This window comes from Ranitomeya variabilis, chromosome 6, assembly GCF_051348905.1.
Source record: "Ranitomeya variabilis isolate aRanVar5 chromosome 6, aRanVar5.hap1, whole genome shotgun sequence".
In the NCBI taxonomy this organism is placed as follows: Eukaryota; Metazoa; Chordata; class Amphibia; order Anura; family Dendrobatidae; genus Ranitomeya; species Ranitomeya variabilis.
Window position 1 is genome coordinate 89,041,097 of NC_135237.1, and position 22,415 is coordinate 89,063,511.

Below are 22,415 nucleotides of genomic sequence, written 5' to 3' on the forward strand. Positions count from 1 at the left end.
ATACCTCATACACACATGACACACACACAAATGCAGCATCACACATCTCACACACACACACACATCACACACACACACAATCTCCTCTGTGGTGCAGGGGCGGCTGATCTGTCCATGTGCAGCTCTTCAGTTTCTCCGGCTGCTCACAGCTCTGCACTGTCCCGGCACCTCCCCCGTCTCTCCTTCTCTGCCGGGATAGCAGCTAAGAGCAGGAGACGCCAGAGCTCTGTGCACACACCTCAGGTAGTGAGTCGCTGACCTCTCATCTTGATCGCTGCTGGCTCTCTTCCTCAGCGTGGCAGCGCCGCACACACAGGGGGCGGGGGCGGGGGCGGGGGAGGGATCGGTCGGGAGGAGACCCAGCATGTATAAGAAAAAAAAAACAGCCACAAACCTAATCGGGCTCTCTCTACGTCCCGGAAGTGGGCGGGGCTTCACCGGCGGCCGCAAATTCGGGATTTTAAATGCCCGAAGCGGGACAGCGGGACCCCGGTGCCAAAGCGGGACTGTCACGCTGAAATCGGGACGGTTGGGAGGTATGAATGATGAAGTAAGGGGGACTGCAGATGAAGTGAAGGGGGGATAGGGGACTGCAAATGATGATGTGGGGGTGATGGGAACTGCAAATGATGTGGGGGTGATGGGGACTGCAAATGATATGGGGGACTGCAAATGATGTGAGGGTGATGGGGACTGCAAATGATATGGGGGGACTGCAAATGATGGGGTGATGGGGACTGCAAATGATGTGGGGGGACTGCAAATGATATGGGGGGACTGCAAATGATGTGAGGGTGATGGGGACTGCAAATGATGTGGGGGGACTGCAAATGATATGGGGGGACTGCAAATGATGTGGGGGGACTGAAAATGATGTGGGGGTGATGGGGACTGCAAATGATGTGGGGGTGATGGGGACTGCAAATGATGTGGGGGTGATGGGGACTGCAAATGATGTGGGGGTGATGGGGACTGCAAATGATGTGGGGTGATGGGGACTGCAAATGATGTGGGGGTGATGGGGACTGCAAATGATGTGGGGGTGATGGGGACTGCAAATGATATCGGGGGACTGCAAATGATGTGGGGGTGATGGGGACTGCAAATGATGTGGGAGGACTGCAAATGATATGGGGGGACTGAAAATGATGTGGGGGGACTGAAAATGATGTGGGGGTGATGGGGACTGAAAATGATGTGTGGGGTGATGGGGACTGCAAATGATGTGGGGGTGATGGGGACTGCAAATGATGTGGGGGTGATGGGGACTGCAAATGATGTGGGGGTGATGGGGACTGCAAATGATGTGGGGTGATGGGGACTGCAAATGATGTGGGGGTGATGGGGACTGCAAATTATGTGGGGGTGATGGGGATTGCAAATGATGTGGGGGGACTGCAAATGATGATGTGGGGGTGATGGGGACTGCAAATGATGATGTGGGGGTGATGGGGACTGCAAATGATGTGGGGGGACTGCAAATGATGATGTGGGGGTGATGGGGACTGCAAATGATGATGTGGGGGTGATGGGGACTGCAAATGATGATGTGGGGGTGATGGGGACTGCAAATGATGTGGGGGTGATGGGGACTGCAAATGATGTGGGGGTGATGGGGACTGCAACTGATGATGTGGGGGTGATGGGGACAGGAAATGATGTGGGAGTGATAGGGACTGCAGATGATGAAGTGTGTTTGAGGGGGTTCTGCACATGATGAAATGATAGGGGGCTGCAAATGATTATGTAAGGGGGACTGCAGATGAAGTGACGGGGGGATAGGGGACTAAATGATGATAGGGGACTAAATGATGAAGTGGGGGTGATGGGGACTGCACATGAAGTGAGTGTGAGGGATGTGGACAGCAATTGAATTGAAGGTGGGGGTGGGAAGAGCAAATGGTGTATTGAAGGTGGGGAGAGCAAATAATGAATTTTGAGGGTGGGGGAAGAGCAATTGATAATGAATAGAGGGTGGGAGAGAGAGAAGATATGACAATGAATTGAGGCAGAAGGGGCATGTAACTATAATGAATTGGGGTAAGGGTTAAGGCCCCGTCTCACACAGCGACGCTGCAGCGATACAGACAACGATGCTGATCGCTGCAGCGTCGCTGTTTTGTCGCTGTGTGGTCGCTGGGGAGCTGTCACACAGACAGCTCTCTCCAGCGACCAACGATCAGGGGAACGACTTCGGCATCGTTGAAACTGTCATCAACGATGCCGAAGTCCCCCTGCAGCACCCGGTAACCAGGGTAAACATCGGGTTACTAAGCGCAGGGCCGCGCTTAGTAACCCGATGTTTACCCTGGTTACCAAAAAAAACAAACAGTACATACTCGCCTTTCGGTGTCCAGGTCCCTTGCCGTCTGCTTCCTGCTCTGACAGTGCCGCTGTACACTGAGAGCAGAGCGCAGCGGTGACGTCACTGCTGTGATCTGCTCTCACTTTCCGGCCGGCAGTCAGAGCAGGAAGCGGACGGCAAGGGACCTGGACACCGAAAGGCGAGTATGTACTGTTTGTTTTTTTGGTAACCAGGGTAACATCGGGTTACTAAGCGCGGCCCTGCGCTTAGTAACCCGATGTTTACCCTGGTTACCAGTGAAGACATCGCTGGATCGGTGTCACACACACCGATTCAGCGATGTCAGCGGGGCCTCAACGACCAAAAAAAGGTCCAGGCCATTCCGACACGACCAGCGATCTCGCAGCAGGGGCCTGATCGCTGGTACGTGTCACACATAGCGAGATCGCTACTGAGATCGCTGTTGCGTCACAAAACTTGTGACTCAGCAGCGATCTCGCTAGCGATCTCGCTATGTGAGACGGGGCCTTTAGAGCGGGAAGTACATAGTGGGGTCGTTGAGGATAAAGTGACTGGTAATTGGGAGAAAGAATACAGGTGCTAATTAATTTATATATTACATGGGGAAAGTGGCTATATACAGATAGTGGGGGCACAGTGGCGGATTATAATTTATATTTGGAATGGTGGGTTGCATAATAACCAATTATATATTAATGGTGGGTGAACTTCTGTAGTCAGATGTGTAGTGTAGAAGAAAGGGAAAAAATGGGGAATGTGCTCTGGAAGCGGTGCTCTAGATAACTGTGTTATTTTATGCAGAGACGAGTCCTGGCTGAAAGAAGCGATGGCGGTCTGCGCTGGATTCAAAAGAAACGCAAAGATGAAGGACTTTAGCTAGAGACGTCACCGGTGAGTATGTTACCTGTACACTGACACCATACACTGTATACTGTATACAGAGCTCCTGTGTATAATGTTACTGGTGATCACTATATTATCTGTACACTATACACTATATACAGAGCTCCTGTGTATAATGTCACTGGTGATCCCTGTATTACCTGTACACTGACACTATATAAAGAGCTCCTGTGTATAATGGCATCGGTGACCACTGTATTACCTGTATACACACTGCATACTAAGTACAGATCTCCTGTGTATAATGGCACTTATGGTGATAGTATTTTTTTTTTTTTAAATTAATGATCAGTATTGTACTATTCAGTCACAATGTGGTGGTAATATGTTGTCCGGCCATGGTGTAGCGGTATTTGTTCCTTGTATGGGCTATTATTCGGTCACTGTGTGGTGGTAATATGTGGTCTGTTCATGTTGTGTTGGTATTTGTTCCTTGTATGTAGTTGGTCACCATGTGATGTTAATATGTGGTCTGGACATGCTGCGGTGGTATTTGTCCCTTGTATGTGATATTGTTCAGTCACTGTGGTGGTAATATGTGGTCTGCACATGGTGTGGCGGTATTTGTTCCTTGTAGATAGTATTATAGGTCACTATGTGGTGATAATATGGTGTCTGGTCATGGTGTTGTGGTATTTGTCCCCTGTATGTGGTATTATTGGTCATTTGAAAAATAAATAAAAATACACCTAAATTATATTGCATACTTTAACAAATGTTTAATAGGTTAGAGTAGAGTAGGGCCCGGCCAAAAGAGTCTACCTTGTTGTCGTCTCAGATTAAAAAAAACCTTTTGGCCAAAACAAAAGCTGCTGGCTATGTGTTTGATCTGGTGATGGGAACTGTTAATGTGTGATTTGTGAGAAGTGGAGTTTTGCCAAGAGACAGCAGTGGGACTGTGGACAGTTCGAGGGGTGGAGGCGGGGCTGGGGTGGAGCCTGGGTGGAGTCTTAAGGGGGCCCAGAAAATTTTGCCAGTATGGGGCCCTGAAATTCCTAGTGGCAGCCCTGTAAACACAGGTAAGTTCAGAAACAGGTTCACATAAGTATTTTACTGGTGTTGTCTCCAACAGCTCCCACAGGGGGGAGTAAATGAAGGATTAAGTAGCAACACACACTCCAGAAACAAGTCCAGAAACAAAGTTCCAAAAACACAGTTCTTACCAGGAGGAATGAACCAAGGGTTAAGTTCCAAGTCAGCAGACTAATGCTAACATAGAGAGTGTAGCTTACATATACAGGGAATGGCCAGAGGTAGAGACACACTCAGAACCAGTAGCTGAGCTGAAGGAGAGGCTGACACCTGACCCGGGTTTTAAACAAACGAACAGGAAGTAGGGCAGACAAAAGCAGCAAACTCCATCTTAACAAAGGGCAAAATCATTCACAAGGTGACTTGGAAAACCCGGAATACTGACACGGCGGTGCTCCCAGACACATGCTGCTGTCTTCTTCCTGGCGTGTGCCAGCGCCAAAGAGCATATGCCACAACCAGCTATCCCTACCCCGGGATCCTGCACACATACATGAAAGGCCCCCTGGACCCACTGTTGCGCTTCAAGGGACCCTGCACCAGCCAAAGCAGGGAAAATACCACTGCCTGAACTGACCAGCTAGGCCTGGGAAAAAACGGTCATCCTTCTTCAGGTGTGCCTGCAATGAGGTTCATTCATCAAGGACAGGAAGCCAACTGATGTGTGGGAGAGCTGCCACCCTTTTATGCCTGAAGGTTTCTGATCCTTGAAGGGTGGATACTCTCTCATGGTGCTAACTTTTATGTTCAGTTAATAAGGAATTACTACACTACATTATTAAAAGTGCATGATGCAATGAATAGAAAGCCTAAATTAGGATGTGTAACCTAGTATTATAATCTCAGGCTAAATAGGTGTCTATTCAAGGAGGTATTGGCATTTGCTAGCAATGTGCGGTCATGGACCATCACTGTGCAAGTCTGATCCTATACTATAGAAAAATTCCTATCAATGTCCATCATTGCATATGCTTGCTGTCTGCTGAAGATTTTCAGAGATTAGACTCCAACATGCCTCAAACTAGTGATCAGGAGATTAAGGCTAAATTATATTTTAAATTCTCTAGATGATTTCCTTGATGGGTCTAGTTTCCAAAATGGGGTAACTTGTGAGGATTTTAGTACCTCAGGGGCTCTGCAATCCATTACATTCATATTTTACACTACAAATGCTGCTTCTTCCCTTTCGAGCCCTGCAGTTGACTACGTGTGGAGCATTGCCATTCTCAGTGACGTAACTTGAAACTCATGGGCTCTGATGTGAAAGCTCCAACGGGGCCCCCCCAAAATATTTTTAATCTTTAATAGCAATAGTCTTTTTCTACAGGCCAAAGGGATTTTTAGGGCCCCCTAAGCTTCAGGGCCCGGGTATGATTGCAACCTCTGTACCTGTTGTAGTTACACCCCTGGCCATGCTCAGAAGAAAGTAGGTAACAAACTGCAGTGTTCACCTGTTCATGTTACCTCTTGCAAAAGTAAAGTTCAGGGTAAAATAAATAAATAGACCACCATTATGAAGCTATAAACTTCGACATATGGGAAATATGAAATAAACACACAGGTTGTTGTAATATTTTTTCTCACGCTCGACCTCATATGAGGACATCCAGCAGAGGGCGCATCACCGCGACTGAAGGTAACTATAGGTCATTGACCTACATTACCTTCATTCCCCGGGGTTTACAGGCAGGAGCACAGCTGCACTATAGCAGAGCTCCTGCCTGTAAAATATTTTAACCCCTTCAGATGGATTTACATGGGACGTTACAGATCTACGGAAGGTATGTATATTGTTGGTTTATTATTTTTAAATTGTTACAGAACGATGGTCTTCAGGTGGATTGAGAGAGCAATAAAATATTGCAACAACCTGTGTGTTTATTTCATTAAAATACTTTGCAATATTGTGTGTGTGTTTTTTTTAACCATTTCATACAATTGGATTAATAATGGATAGGTGTCATAATTGACGCCTCTCCATTATTAATCTGGCTTAATGTCACCTTACAATAGCAAGGTGACATTAACCCTTCATTACCCCATATCCCACCGCTACACGGGAATGGGAAGAGAGTGGCCAAGTGCCAGAATAGGCGCATCTTACAGTTGTGCCTTTTCTGGGGTGGCTGGGGGCAGGTGTTTTTAGCCAGGGGGGGGGCCAATAACCGTGGACCCTCTCTAGGCTATTAATATCTGCCCTCAGTCACTGGCTTTACCACTCTGGTGGAGAAAATTGCGCGGGAGCCCACGCCAATTTTTTCCGCGATTTAACCCTTAAAATTAATAGCTACAGCACCGAAATTTTGCACATACACACTACTAACATTAGTAGTGTGGAATATGCAAAAAAAAGGGGGATATAACATGGTTTACTGTATGTAAACCATGTCTCATATCATGTCGGGTTTAGGCAGGAGAAATGAAAAGCCGGCAATTGAATTACCGGCTTTAGGGGTAGGGTTTGGATCCCTTTATCACCTTGATGGTGGCTTATCAGTGTGTATTCTTGTTTTTTTCTATAAAAACGCATGCATTTTTAACGCAAACAAACGCATGTGCTTATAAACGCATGCGTTTACATAGACAGCAATACGTTTTTTTGCCGCTAAAAAAGCATGCTTTTTTGCGGCAAAAAAACGCCTCTAGAAATTACTACAAGTTGCATTTCCGCACAAAACGCAAGCATGGAAAAAACGCATACAATGTCAAACTCGGCAAAACGCACGCAAAAAAACGCATGCGTTTTTAATGTTAAGTATAGGGAAAAAAAACGCATGCGTTTTTTTGCGGTAAAACGCAATGGCAAAAAACGCAAATGTGAAACCAGCCTCAAGTTTTTGCCAAGTTGCCAAGAGCCCCTCTTTTCCCCCCTTCATTTTTTATTGGGGGGGGGGGGAGGAATTTATGGACACCATCAAAAATAATGATTAACTTCACGTTATGGATGCGATCATGGTGCAGCGCAGACCTGTCAGAAGCCATACTGCTGGGTACCTAAATAAGAGCACCACATGAAGACCCCTCCATAGGCCACTCCAGAGCACATCATTAAGGCCGGGATCACACGTGCGAGAAACTCGCACGAGTCTCGCATCTCAATACCAGGCACTGCCGCCGGCACTTAGGGCCGGAGTGTGCGGCTGCATGTATTTCTCCGGTCCAGAGTATTGAGATGCGAGACTCATGTGAGTTTCTCGCACGTGTGATCTCAACCCAACTGAAAATTAAGCTAAACAGCCGCAAGACGGTTTTCATCAACCAAGGCATCATTGTAATCAATATAACAGCACCCTGCTGACCTATTAATGGGTCACAAAAAATAAAGATTTTAATCCATGGGTTAATTTGAAGCGTTTAAGTTACCACATAAAGTGACACTGGTCAGAGTTCCAAAATTGGACTTCATGACAGAGCCAATTTTGACCTAAATGGCAAAGGGATTAAAGCATTAAGCTACTTACCGGTAGCAGTTTTTCGGAGGCCCATGACAGCACCACGAGAGAGGGGATCTGCCCTTCAGGAACTGGAAACCTACAGATACAAAAGGGCAGCAACTCTCCCACGTATCATTTGTATTTCAGAGCCTGAGAGGACTACCGCGGTTAGTAGCACACACACACATATATATATATATATATATATATATATATATACACAATTACATCTAAAATCTTATATAATCTGCAAGCCAGATATCACACGTGAAAAAACTATATTTTTTTATATATATATTTACTTAAGGAAGTGCAATCCCCACGTGAAAAGGGAGGGTACTAAGGGTGCGGTCATGGGCCTCCAAAAAACGCTGCTACCGGTAAGTAGCTTAATGCTTTATTCGGACTCCAATGACAGCACCACGAGAGATTTACAGAGATGAAAGCTACCTTAGCAAGGGACTATAGCCTGTAGCACCCCTAACCCGAAGGTGAGATCTGAGGAGCACCCCAAATCTAACCGATAGTGTTTATAAAAGGTGGAAGGGGATGACCATGTGGCCGCCTTACATATTTGTTCGATTGATACTCCAGATCTTTCCGCCCAGGATGATGCCATGGCCCGGGTGGAATGCGCCCTCAGATTCTGCAGAGCCGGACCCCCACCTGCTGTATAAGCCAGAGAGATAGCCTCCCTAATCCATCTAGCTAGTGTGCATCTTGATACGCTATATCCTTTCCTAGGGCCTTGAAAGGATAAGAACAGTGCATTATCTCTCTTCCAAGTATCAGTGACTGAGATATATTGCAGAAGACATCTTCTGACATCTAATGTAAGGAGTTCCTCTCCTTTAGAGTTAGAAGGATTAGGGAGAAATGATGGTAGAACTATTTCCTGAGACCTGTGGAAATGGGATGCTACTTTCGGCAAGTAAGCTGGGTCCGGCCTGAGGATCACCCTGTCCTGCAAGAATTCTGTGTAAGGGGGAAGCCTGGAAAGTGCCTGGATGTCTCCTAGGATACCGTCTCACATAACGATTTACCAACGATCACGACCAGCGATACGACCTGGCCGTGATCGTTGGTAAGTGGTTGTGTGGTCGCTGGGGAGCTGTCACACAGACCGCTCTCCAGCGACCAACGATGCCGAGGTTCGCTGGTAACCAGGGTAAACATCGGGTTACTAAGCGCAGGGCCGCGCTTAGTAACCCGATGTTTACCGTGGTTACCAGCGTAAAAGTAAAAAAAAAAAAAACTGTACATACTCACCATCTGATGTCCGTCAGGTCCCTTGCCGTCCGCTTCCTGCTCTGACTGAGATCCGGCCGTACAGTGAGAGCAGAGTGCAGCGGTGACGTCACCGCTGTGATCTGCTCTCACTTTCCAGCCGGCAGACAGTCAGAGCGGGAAGCAGACGGCAAGGGACCTGACGGACATCAGATGGTGAGTATGTACGTTTTTTTTTTTTTTACTTTTACGCTGGTAACCACGGTAAACATCGGGTTACTAAGCGCGGCCCTGCGCTTAGTAACCCGATGTTTACCCTGGTTACAAGCGAACGCATCGCTGGATCGCTGTCACACACACCGATCCAGCGATGACAGCGGGAGATCCAGCGACGAAAGAAAGTTTCAAACGATCTGCTACGACGTACGATTCTCAGCAGGGTCCCTGATCGCTGCTGCGTGTCAGACAATGCAAGATCGTAACTATATCGCTAGAACGTCACGAATCGTGCCGTCGTAGCGATAAAAATGCCACTGTGTGACGGTACCCCTACTCTACGTGTAGATGTTATCGCTACCAGGAAAGCTGTTTTAAGGGATAGCATCTTTATTGAGGCTGATTGTAGGGGTTCGAAGGGTTCTTTTGTCAAAGATGAAAGGACTAGATTAAGATCCCACGGAACGACATACTCATGTATGGGTCTAGCTCTACCAACAGCCTTAGTAAACCTCGAAACCCAATAATTGTTGGCAATATTACAAGAGAACAGGGCTCCCAGGGCTGAGACCTGTACTTTTAGTGTATTCATGGAAAGATTTAATTCCAATCGCTTCTGCAGAAATTCTAAGATCTGGCGTATCGGCACGCCCTCTTTCATGTCGAAGTCTGATATGGCCAGGAACTTCTTCCAAGTTCTAGAGTACGTCTTAGTTGTGATCTGTTTCCTACTCTACTAAATTCGGGGGAAAAGCCTCAGAAGCCTCAGTCTTTTAACAACAACCGCTCAAACTCCATGCCGTTAAATGGAGTCCCTTCACTTGTGGGTGGCTGATCGGACCTTGGTAGAGCAAGTCCGGGATGTCTGGAAGTACCCAGGGATCATCTACCGACATTGTCCTGAGCCATACGAACTAGGTCCTCCTGGGCCAGAACAGGACAATCAGTATAACTTCTCCTGCATCCTCCCTGATTTTCCTCACCACTAGAGGCAGCAGGTTCAATGGTGGGAAAGCGTAGGCCAAATGAAAATCCAATTTTATCAGGAAGGTGCCCACAGCCAGAGGATTCTCCCTGGAATTCAAAGAACAGAATTTTCTTACTTTTCTGTTGCATTTGGTGGCAAAGAGGTCTACCTCTGGTTGACCTCATTTGCGGACAATCAGATTGAAGATGTCCCTGTTTAACCCCTTCATGACCGTGGGATTTTTCGTTTTTCCGTGTTCGTTTTTCACTCCTCTCCTTCCGAGAGCCATAACTTTTTTATTTTTCCGTCAATTTGGCCATGTGAGGGCTTATTTTTTGCGGGACGAGTTGTACTTTTGAACGACATCATTGGTTTTACCATGTCGTGTACTAGAAAACGGGAAAAAAATTCCAAGTGCGGTGAAATTGCAAAAAAAGTGCAATCCCACACTCGTTTTTTGCTTGGCTTTTTTGCTAGGTTCACTAAATGATAAAACTGACCTGCCATTATGATTCTCCAGGTCATTATGAGTTCAGACACCTAACATGACTAGGTTATTTTTTACCTAAGTGGTGAAAAAAAATTCCAAACTTTGCTAAAAAAAAAAAAATTGCGCCATTTTCCGATACTCGTAGCGTCTCCATTTTTCATGATCTGGGGTCGGTTGAGGGCTTATTTTTTGCGTGCCGAGCTGGCTTTTTTAATAATTCCAATTCGGTGCAGATACGTTCTTTTGATCGCCCGTTATTGCATTTTAATGCAATGTCGCGGCGACCAAAAAAACGTAATTCTGGCGTTTTGATTTTTTTTCTCGTTACGCCGTTTAGCGATCAGGTTAATGCTTTTTTTTATTGATAGATCGGGCGATTCTGAACGCGGCGATACCAAATGTGTAGATTTGATTTTTTTTATTGATTTATTTTGATTGGGGCGAAAGGGGGGTGATTTAAACTTTAATATTTTTTTTATTTTTTTCACTTTTTTTTTTTAAACTTATGCCATGCTTCAATAGCCTCCATGGGAGGATAGAAGCAGGCACAGCATGATCACCTCTGCTACATAGCAGCGATCTGCTGTTCGCTGCTATGTAGCAGAAAATCAGGTGTGCTGTGAGCGTCGACCACAGGGTGGCGCTCACAGCTACCGGCGATCAGTAACCATAGAGGTCTCAAGGACCTCTATGGTTACTGTCCTGACACATCGCCGACCCCCGATCATGTGACGGGGGTCGGCGATGACATCATTTCCGGATGTGGTAGTTAAATGCCGCTGTCTGCGTTTGACAGCGGCATTTAACTAGTTAATAGCGGCGGGTGAATCGCGATTTCACCCGCCGCTATTGCGGGCACATGTCAGCTGTTCAAAACAGCTGACATGTCCCGGCTTTGATGCGGGCTCACCGCGGAGCCCTGCATCAAAGCAGGGGAGCCGACATTGGACGGGATAGTACGTCCGATGTTGGTAAGGGGTTGAAGACCATTCGCCTTTCCTTAGGGTATTGCGGCTGAGAAAGTTTGCCTTTACATTTTCTTTTCCTCTGATGTGGAGCGCAGTTAAAGATTGAAAATGTGTCTCTGCTGTCTGGAAAAGGCGATCTGCCACCTGCATCAGAGCCTTGGAACGTGTTCCACCTTGATGATTTACATAGGCCACCGCCACCTGGTTGTCCAAAATGATCCTGACGTGGTGACCCTGTAGATATATGAGAAGTTTTTTAACCCATAACTCAACGGCCATTAACTCCCTCTGGTTGGATGAAGCCGTTGTGAGGGAGTCCCACTGTCCCTGAAAAAACAATGTCACCCATGTGGGCCCCCCACACCGAGGGTCTAGCATCTGTGGTTATCACGCGAGATCTGTTACCCAAAGAACACCTGCAGCTAATTTATCCCTGTCTAGCCACCATCTAAGTGATGTAAGGGTTAATGGATTCAATGCTATCTTTTCATGTAAGGACCCTCCCAAGGCACTATCATTAATCAAAACATCTTTTTTAAGGGGTCTAGTGTGAAGCTGAGCCCACTTGACAGCCAGAATACATGATGTCAGGGACCCTAAAAGGGACATGGCCTGTCTAAGGGTCATGGTGGGTTTGTTAATTGCTTTTAACACCTGATGCTGAATCTGAATTGACTTATCCGGGGGAAGACAGCACTGTTGGGTAACTGAATCCACCAGCAGACCCAGGAACCTTTGAATCTTTAGGGGCTGTAACCAAGATTTCTCATAATTTGTTATCCAGCCTAAAAGTTCTAGCTTCCTCCTAGTGCAATTACCGGCGGGTGCCGCCATCTTGGAGCCACCGCACATGCGTGGCAACCCCTGACCTGGAAACACATATCGGCTCCGCCCCTAGACATCACCACCGAGAGCAGCGCAGGATGCCTGGACAGCTTCCCTCCAGAACTCAGCCTCCAGCACCACCATACACCCTGGGGAACACAACGAGGGGCACATACTCACCTCTCGCCATCTGGAGACGGAAAAAACCGCTGGCCCACTGCTCCCTGCTGCGAGCATCATAGACGTGCAGCCCTGCCAGGACCACCGTGATGCCTCCAGGAACTCCGCACCAGCCGAGGTAGGAGACCCCCCTCGCTACCCGAGTCGGCCTGGGATCCATCTTCTGTAGGATCAAGTCCCTGTAGGAACAGGAAACCAATTGATACCAAAGGGCGACACCTCTCCCACGTATCTGTAGGTTTCCTGTCCCTGAAGGGCGGATCCCCTCTCTCGTGGTGCTGTCATGGGAGTCCAAATAAAATGCAGTTCTAAAGCAATGGTGTGAATATAGATAATACATTCGCTTTAAACACAGCCACTTTGCTTGATCTGCTGAACTCAGCATTTGCATCATGTGATAGCTGGGTCACTACAAGTCAAAGTTATCATGAGCCAGGGAGGGGGAGAATAAGAACTTTTCACATCACACCCTCCGCAGCAGTATGGATTTTCTGCTGACAAATCCATTTTACTTGTGTATAAGGTGTAGAAGTTAAGGAATGATGAACACCCCCAGGCTCAGACTGGCTCACAGGTGAATCCTAGTGCTCCCACCTCACCAGTAGCAATATACTTTCTTTACCTTGTACAGAAGCTACCTAGTCACCTGTGGTCAGATGGGCCCCTGTGCATGGCAACACAAGCCTCATTCATACATAAAATAAACACAAGACAAAGCTTTCTTAATGGACAGATAAGGCCGTGATGTTTATTTTGGGTAACTAAATAATTAATTTAGTTGCGAATGTTTGTTAATTTGTCAGGTAACTGACCAAATACTCCACAAACCAATAAACCATCCACCCAGAGACTGGGCGATTTTCCCACAACATAAACATCACGACAAAGCAAAAATTTAAGGGAGGGAGGGTTCTTCTTCCTTCACACGGTACCTCACAATGATTGAAACCTGCCAGATCATGGCCATAAATATCCCCTCGACAGCATGGCAACGCGCTGACAACCAATTGTCAGCCGTTAAAAGACCGCCAAAACAGCTGATTGGAGCCGGATTTACCCATAAATAGAACAGTAAACAAATGACCAAACCATTAACCCTTAGTTAACAGAAACTGTCCAATGCGCTGTAGAGTCTGTGTGGCCATGTGACTTCCCCCCCATAAAGTGGGGGGGGCTTCCAGGAACATATCTGGGCCCATTGCATCCGCTTTGGAGGTGGAAGTGGGGCTCCATAGGCATGTCTGCCTCTGTACACAATGTAATATATAGATGCACAATTTGTGACTGGGGCCAGTGTGTGTAGCTGAACAATGGGTCCATAAAGTCAATGTTACTGGTGGGCCTGTTATCCCAGCTGGACACTGCACATCTTTAAGTTGCCAAGAACCTGCAGCTCTAAAAGATGAAGTTTTATGCCAATATTTACTCTATGAATTTTTTATGCATGGATTTCTTATCAGGGCAGTGTTAGGCGTGCAATCCTATAGATACTAAATATTAGCATGCCGTATCAAAGACCCCCAACTGCAGCAGTTACTGGGCTGTTGCCATTACGTGCCATAGTGTCTTACTGAGTGGACTGTAAATGGTCGCCGTGTGGAACAGTTAGGAGATCCTGCTGTATTGCAAGTTAGTTTTAGACAGGAAACACTTTAAATAAAGAACATTTTATTGACTGCAGCTTCACCACCTTAGATGGAGCAGAATACCAATACACGGCAGACATTTACAGCAGGATTAGATTATTGTAGCCTTGCTTTTCAGAAGAGGATCATGCTCATGGTTTCTTTTGAAGAGAACATCCTTGACCTGACTGAAGTACACAGCAATTCCTTGACCACCTCGTCCATCTGATGCATTGGCAATAGGTTTGTATTCCTTGTATCTCCTAGAAAAAGAACAATGTATGCCATTTATCACAGCATGCATAAGGCTGGTCTAATTTATGGACTAGATGTGTGCTTGTCAGGCAGCTCCTGCACATCTAGATTATGCAAACATACAAATCTACAGTTTCCAGTGCCTCATTTTAGTACAGTCATCTGAACTATAGGTTATGGTAATTGTATTTACAGCAAAGTGGATGCCAATTTGTTGACCCATTCTAACACCTGTGTAGTGTCCACATCAGGGAAAAACCATCCCCTAAAGATTAGATTGCAAGAGAATACCAAAAGTCATAATAAAGTGCTGGAACACCAACTCACCTGTACAAAGCAACACCAATCACCAGAGCGACAAGGGCTACAAGAGCTAAAGGAATGAGTACTGCAGAAGCAGTCTGTGGTGAAGAACCTACAGAGGGGGATGGAGAAAATGAAAGGCTTAGACTTTAATTTGCATAAGGTTTTTAGATACATGCAAGATCACATTTGATGGTCAAGAATATTTGTAGTTATTGACTGGAGTAACTGCTAATTAACTCTCCTTTAGGCCATAAAATAAGGGGATAGGTAGAATAGCAAGGTCTATTAGTCAGAAGCCACTATAGGCTAGATATTCCCTAGTACAGAGTCACTCACCACCATCTACAGACACCAGTGTGCTAGCAAGAGCCAAACTTGCACCATCGCTCAGTGTAATGTTGACACAGTAGGATCCTGGTTCAAATGCCCTTCGTAGGGTCAGTAAGCATTGATCAGAAGCTGGGACGTCATCACAGACCATGTCTTGAGGAATCATGCAGCTGGCATCTGAGACTATTGTGCAGGCATCTGTAGGCAGGCTGAGAGAACAATGGTCATCTCAAACAGGGAACAGCATTACAAGTTTGGCAGAAATGGGTTTTGCAGAGACATACCTTCCTTCACAAGTTACCACAAAGTCAATTACAGAGTTTCCGGTTGTAGATGTGGATACCTGAACACTGGTCATCTCAACAATGTTCACCTCAAGGATACCATCTAAAAGTTAGTGATGTGAAGAGTAAACATTCTTGGGACCCTTATATTGCAAGAATCTGTGTAGAAAGGTCTGTCAACTCACCTACAACTGAGGTTGTTGTGGTAATAGCCATATCTATATATGAAGCAGTCTGGGGCAGGAGGTGGATATGGAGTGGTGGCATGGCTGGTAGTAACATTGGGCATCTCAGTGGGCAGAGGAGTTTCAGTCTCAAAGGATGCGAATTCTGTATAGTTACCTGCAAAGAATGGTTGCCATTATGTGGTGCAATTATACATTTAGAAGATACAGTTTACTACACAACACTATCCCAGTTCATATTACTTAGATATTAAGGCTATGCCTACTTACCAGTAGAGTTGGGAGTGGTGAAAGTACTGGTGGTGGTTGGTAGAAGTGTTGTATGGATTGGAGTGGGTGTAGCTGGTTTACATGGACCAGGAATGGCAGCTCTGATGGTCAAGTTAACACTGAAGTTTCCAAGCTGGGTATAGTTATGACTAGAGACTGGGCTGTTGGAAAGCGAATCATTTCCATCACCATAATCCCAGGTGAAGGTCAGTTTAGCTTTATCCAGATAATGGCTCGGATCATGGATTCGGACGTCAAACTCGATTGGTGAATCCTTAATAAAGATGTTGTCTGAGGAATTCTTGTCATTCTTCTGAGAAAGCTTCACATAAAATGGAATTTGATCTTAAGGGGAAGGAAAAAAAGAAAAAAAAAGTCTCATTTCAGAAAGAGCCAAAATATCTGTTAAAAGAAATCGAGATCTGTCATTGAGATTTTGCCACGTGACAATAAAGCTGCCATTTAGTGGGTGTGTTTAGATAGGACTGGGAGGTATGAGACACCAAGTGATCATCTCCGGCTGAAGCAATGGATTTTATTGAAACAGCAGAGCAAGTGACGCGTCACCCATCAAGTTTGATTCCAAATTACCTTTAAGATAATTTAAGAGTGCTGACCATGCCTGTATTGTTACAAAACCCTAGCACAATCATGTTCCTTTGACAGCGAGTGTCTATAACATGTCCCCCCTTTTAAAATCCTAGTAGACAGCCACTATATGTGTCAGTCTGTGCTAGAGTTTAAGGGCCCAGTCTACTCCACCACACCACTCACCAGTTACTACATAAATGCTGCTCGCTTTTGCAACTGGGTAATGTTTCCGGTAACCTCTTCTGAATACAGTGACTTCAATCATTTGTGTGCCGGCTGTGATGTTGGTAGTATTTATGGACAGAACGGCAGACGATCTCCCCATCTGTTGGTAATACTGGCCTGATCGGCAAACAAGAAAAAAATAATAATAATAAGTTTGTTACTAAAACATGAAGTAGAATCACTTTTTTAAACCTTGGGATGCATGCCCACCACTACATTTACTCAGTGTGTAGCTGCCATAAAATTCAGGCGCCATGCATTGGTGCTCAAACATCTGACCGGACACTTCATTAAGCAAGAGGATAGAAAAATGCCACATTCTGCTGGTTAGCGGCAGTGCCGAGACCCCCACTATTTAGCATGTTACCTCATGTAGATAAGCAAGAAATGATTTTTCACTAGACCACTCCTTTAAAAGCACTGTTGCATAATCCTACAGACTACTGGACCGACTTGTCAAGACTGTCATTGTTGGGGAGGGGAGCCAGGTGCGCTGCAGTTAGATATTCCTGTCACCTCTTCATGACTCGAGCATTTAATGAGTCGTGTGCACTGCCATAAATCTTACTACAGTCCAGGAACGTCAGAGCTGGTCAAAAATTAGATAAGCTGTCATCTCACCACTTTCTTGGCTCCACCAGTTTTGACTGAGCTGGGAGAACTGGTGTGAAGACCAGTCAAAGTGTAGGTTCCATGCCAAGTTGCACTTAAATTGTGAATTTTCAAATCCTCTACTCCAGACTTCTGGTATGAAAACCACAGTGGCGCATTGCGACGTATTCCAAACTATGCTAGTGTGAAAGTAGCCTTACCTTGGGTGGAGAAGATGTAAATGAAGTTTTGGCGTCGCCAGTGCGGGTGATGTGGGAATGGTTTTCCATCTGGAAAGTTACTGGAAAAGCTGCAGTTTCCTTCATCACAGAAGTCCATCCACTTGGTCCAGTTGTACACATACTGGTCAGAGAAGCTGGAGGATGCTACAGAGACAACGATACTTCAGTGGCCTCATACCATGATACATCATCTAATCTATAGCCGCTCGCTCTGCATTTACCATTTCCACATCCCCTTTCATATTCAATGTCTCCATCTTCATTCTCTCGCTGACAGCGGGGAAACTGCAGGGTCACAGCAAAAGTGATATTTGACCCTATCAGCGCAGGGCTGTCACTGGTCAGCAATGCCACCACTTTGCCACCTAGACAGAAAGGTTAAGTCAGCAGGATATCAAGTCATTTTCAGTGAAATGGAGCCACAAATACATTTGAGGAATACCTCTCCAGCAGTTCTCCCATCTAGAATCATCAGATTTCCAGGCAGGGTAGAGTTTCTCATCCCAGGAGTTGGTCTCAGGAGACCAGCCGGCAATATGGTTACTGTGACCTTTAGAACCAGATTTCCTGCCAAACTCCATTACATCCTGAAACCCTGTTAAGTTCACAATGTAGGACTGTAAAAGTCAAATCTTGCCAACACCACAAGACTAAGCATAAAGTACTTTTTAAGTAACAGTAATTCAACAATTGGAGGTGTAAAAAGAAAAGGGGAACATGATCGGATTATACCACATCTCCTGGGCAGGGGAGGATGCAAAAGAGTATACAGACAGCACAGGTCACTGCCTGTTTTTAAGCAATATTTTTCCTTAAAGAATCAGCTGTGATCCCATTTGGTCCTGTCTGTATACTCTTGCCTCCTCCCTGCCCAGGAGCTGTGGTATGCTCAGACCATGTTCCTGTATGGTCAGACACATTTATAAGATTCTCTCGACACAGGAACACAGTTTGCTTCTTTTTTTTTTCCGCTCTCCTCCTGGGTTGATTTTGCACTCAATTCATGGGTAAAAATAGGAGATTCTGTATTCAGTGAAGACCATAATCAAATTAAATTTGGAGCCTTTAAAGGTCTATGGAGGGGAAAGGCGGTCACTATAGGCAGAGATTCTACTGCAAGTGCTCCTGAAACCACAGCTACAGACCTCCATAGAACTTTATGAGCACCAACTTTAAGCTTCAGTAATAGGAAGGAGTCTATACAGGAGGAGACAACATACAGTTTTCTATTGGTTTAATTAAAAAAAAAAACCAACACACGTGAGAACTTACTCTTGGCGAGTTAGACAAGCACCTATTCCTTCTACTTCTGAACTACAGCCACAATGAGCACCCCTTACAGATGCAGTGACCACATCTGCAGTAACCATTTTTTTGGTGTGTATAAGGCTGGTTTCACATTTGCGTTCAGGATGGCTGCATACTTCCTCCCTGAAGCACCACCTACTTCTGTGCAGTCGCTGCACACATCAAATCGCCACATGCAGACACATCCGCATACCACGCATGTCCCTGCATACCCAATATTGAAAGATAGGCATACAGCATAACGCAGGACGTATACAGAAGTAGGCAGAGCTTCATGGAGGAAGTACGCAGCCATCCACAAGCCCTCCTGAACACAAATGTGAACCTAGCCTAAGCAAATGAGTCCTAGTACTTGCCAGGATATACACCACAGAATAATTATCACTGGTATCAAAATAACCAGCACAAAACCTCGGTGCCATTGTTACCGACTCCCATCTAGGTCTATAACATACATTGCGGATCGTGTAATACTAAAGTGTCTAACCACCAACCAAAATGGTTAACCCCCCTCACTTACTTTTTCCTGCCTGGACGCCAGAGCCTAGGCAGAGCAGCACCAGCCCTCCCACTACTACCACCAACATCCTGAGAAGTGAATGAGCTACTCAGGGATCTGCACAGGAGCCTTTAAATTGTGATCAACAAGCCACAGCTGCAAAAAGTAGCAGCAGATCCCCATGATCCCTCCTCCTGTTTATGCCTTCTTCACATGTCCGTATAGGCTACTTTCACACTAGCGTCGCGTGCTGTGCGTCGCAATGCGTCGTTTTGGAGAAAAAACGCATCCTGCAAAGTTGCCCGTCGGATGCGTTTTTTTCTCCATAGGCTTGCATTAGCGACGCATTGCGACGTATGGCCACACATCGCCTCCGTCGTGCGACGGATGCGTCGTGTTTTGGCGGACCGTCGGCACAAAAAACGTTACATGTAACTTTTTTTGTGCGTCATATCTGCCATTTCCGACCGCGCATGCGCGGCCGGAACTCCGCCCCCTCCTCCCCAGACATTACAATGGGGCAGCGGATGTGTTAAAAAACTGCATCCGCTGCCCCCGTTGTGCTACTTAACACACTGTCCGTCGGTATGTTGGGCCGACGGTTTGCGACGGCCTGTACCGACGGACTAGTGTGAAAGTAGCTATAAGTGTATGTGTCCACGTTCAGGATTGCATCAGGATTTGGTCAGGATTTTATGCAGGTAAAATCCTGACCAAATCTGCACCTGAGGTCACTGGCAGGTCACCTGCGGTGTTCGTGCGTGTTTTGCTCATTGTAAGGCCAGTCTCACACGTCCAGATAATTCCGGTACTGTAACGCTGTCTCCTGCACGGTCCATGTGGTCCTCAGTCAGCACACGGACAGCATCCGTGTGCGGTACGTGTTTACACGGACCCATTTACTTTAATGGGTCCGTGTCATCCGTGCGCTCCCACGAACACTGACACGTCTCCGTGTTTTTCAAACGGACACACGGTCCGTGAAAACACGCTGACATGTGCAGAGACACATTGATTTTAATGTGTCTACGTGAGTCAGTGTCTCCGGTACGTGAGAAAACTGTCACCACACGTACCGGAGCCACTGACGTGTGAAACAGGGCTAAGGACATGCTGTGTTCTTAAAAGACGCGCCGCATGTCCGTTTTCGCGGGTGTGCCGCATGCGTCTTTTAATGCATAGTGGAGACGGGATTTCATTAAATCCCCTCCACTATGCTGTAACATCTGGACGCTGCGTGTTTGATGCTGCGGCTCAACACAGCGTCAAAAATGCAGCGTTTCCTGAATGTGGAAACATACCCTTAAATTGCTACCGATGTCATCCATGTGTCCATTTTATCATTCGTGTGGTCATCAGTGTTTTCTAGTTTGACTAAAGAAAGAAAGAAATTCCTCAGCTTCTCCTATACTGTGCAGTGTTACACTCGGGCAGCACACAGGCCGTACACTGCTGCCATCCGTGTGCTCTCTAAGCTTAATGCTACATTTACATGAGACTTTTTCCATCTTGAATTTACCACAAATTGTCAGATTTTACCAGTGCGGTTTATGGAGGTGAAACAAAAATTCTGGTAAAGCGACACGGAGATTTTATAGATGAAACAAATGTCACATTAATCTTCCTTTATGGCACGCTCCACACTCGCTTTTTTTTGCGGCTTTTAGGCTGCCGTCACACTAGCAGTATTTGGTCAGTATTTTACCTCAGTATTTGTAAGCCAAAACCAGGAGTGGAACAAATAGAGGAAAAGTATAATAGAAACATATGCACCACTTCTGCATTCATCACCCACTCCTGGTTTTGGCTTACAAATACTGATGTAAAATACTGCTAGTGTGACGGCAGCCCAAGAGAAAATGAAAAAGAAAAAAGACGTCTTCAGAGGGGAATATATTCTGGCATTTAGTACGGTAACTTTAATAAGAGATTAAAAAAACACACAGCTGCAGTAAGATGTGTCTGCAGTTTGGCATTTTCTCTGTTTTTTTTCCTAAAGTGTCTTTTTATGTTTTTTTTTTACAATGTTTCCTGAAGTCATTTTAAGGCCGGGGTCACACTTACCGTATGGAAAATCGGTCCAAGTCTCCCTGCTGAGAGTCGCACAAGTGTTCTCCATATGGTCATTCGTGTGTAATGTGTTTGTGCAGCGCCCCAGAGTCCTGGTCGTTGCAGTACTGTGGCTCCGCCACTATGGGGAGCTATGGTACGTCTGATTGCACTAAAGGAGTTTTTCTGACCAGGTAACACTCACACTACACTTCACACTCCGGCCACCAGGGGGGGTGGTTCTATCTAGTAGGCCACTCCTCACACTCTGGTAAAACTCGGGGTTGGACAGGAAGACAGAGAGAGAAGTAACTGGGAAGAGCTAGTGAGAGGATCTGTCAGGGATGGGATCCTGGCAGACTCCTAAGAGCAGAACTAACCAGTGAACAACGGGAATACAGTAAAGAGGAATTAGGACCAGAAGGAGTCGTGCTGTTAGACCGAGGCAACATCCTTCTGAGGCGCAAACAGTCGGTGGCCGGAACGCCGAGCAAGTAAGAGACTCTAAGTACTATTGCAAACCACGGCAGGACAGCCAATTATAGGTTGGCTGTCTCACACAAATCACCTAAGCAGACAACGGAGGCAGCTGTGGGAGAGGGGCGACTCTAGGGTCCCGGAAGAACTCCAGGCCTACCCCGTCATACGGGTGCGTCCTACCATATAACCTGGGGGACGGAGAGAACGAACATCAGAGACAGGCAGAATCAGTTGTGAGGACTATCCCGGGGTGTTCAGCAGGGAAGAACTACAACACCCAGCGCTAGGAGGTAGACACTGATTCCCACCTGCAAAGGGAACTCCTGATGTGCCTTTGGACCGGCCGGTCTCTGACAGCCCTGTTGACAGCACTCTGGACTGAGGACTCTAAAACCTTCAGTAAAGAGGTAAAGAGACTGCAACCTGGTGTCCTCGTTATTTACTACGACCTACACTGCACCGCAACATTACCATCGCATCTATCATTGTGCGCCCCTCAGCAGGGTCACGGACCGGGTCTAGCCACCGTGACCACCCCAGAGCAGAGACTCAGAGGCCCGGTACCGGGTACCCCTCGGCCCTGCGGCAGTGGGGGCGCTACATTTGC

At 46.3% G+C, this 22,415-nt stretch overlaps 1 protein-coding gene across 1 annotated transcript; it reads right to left on the reverse strand.

The window, feature by feature from the left end:
• Positions 1-14,219: 14,219 nt before the first annotated feature.
• On the reverse strand, positions 14,220-19,457 carry LOC143781871 (protein QNR-71-like). Its single transcript, XM_077268779.1, has 11 exons — positions 19,301-19,457; positions 17,915-18,067; positions 17,694-17,837; positions 17,452-17,616; positions 16,598-16,756; positions 15,824-16,168; positions 15,559-15,710; positions 15,369-15,478; positions 15,091-15,293; positions 14,776-14,863; positions 14,220-14,456 (listed from the first exon to the last, which is right to left on the reverse strand). The coding sequence occupies exons 1-11, from the start codon at positions 19,365-19,367 to the stop codon at positions 14,306-14,308; spliced, it is 1,737 nt and encodes a 578-aa protein (XP_077124894.1). The 5' UTR covers positions 19,368-19,457; the 3' UTR covers positions 14,220-14,305.
• Between the last annotated feature and the right edge of the window lie 2,958 nt (positions 19,458-22,415).

Excerpts from the sequence above, each read along its gene's own strand:
- LOC143781871 (XM_077268779.1), bottom strand. The coding sequence starts at position 19,367 with ATGTTGGTGGTAGTAGTGGGAGGGCTGGTGCTGCTCTGCCTAGGCTCT. Across the intron at positions 18,068-19,300 it reads TGGCGTCCAGGCAGGAAAAA|GGTTTCAGGATGTAATGGAG; the intron begins GTAAGTGAGGGG and ends TGAACTTAACAG. Across the intron at positions 16,757-17,451 it reads TTACATCTTCTCCACCCAAG|GCCAGTATTACCAACAGATG; the intron begins GTAAGGCTACTT and ends TTTGCCGATCAG.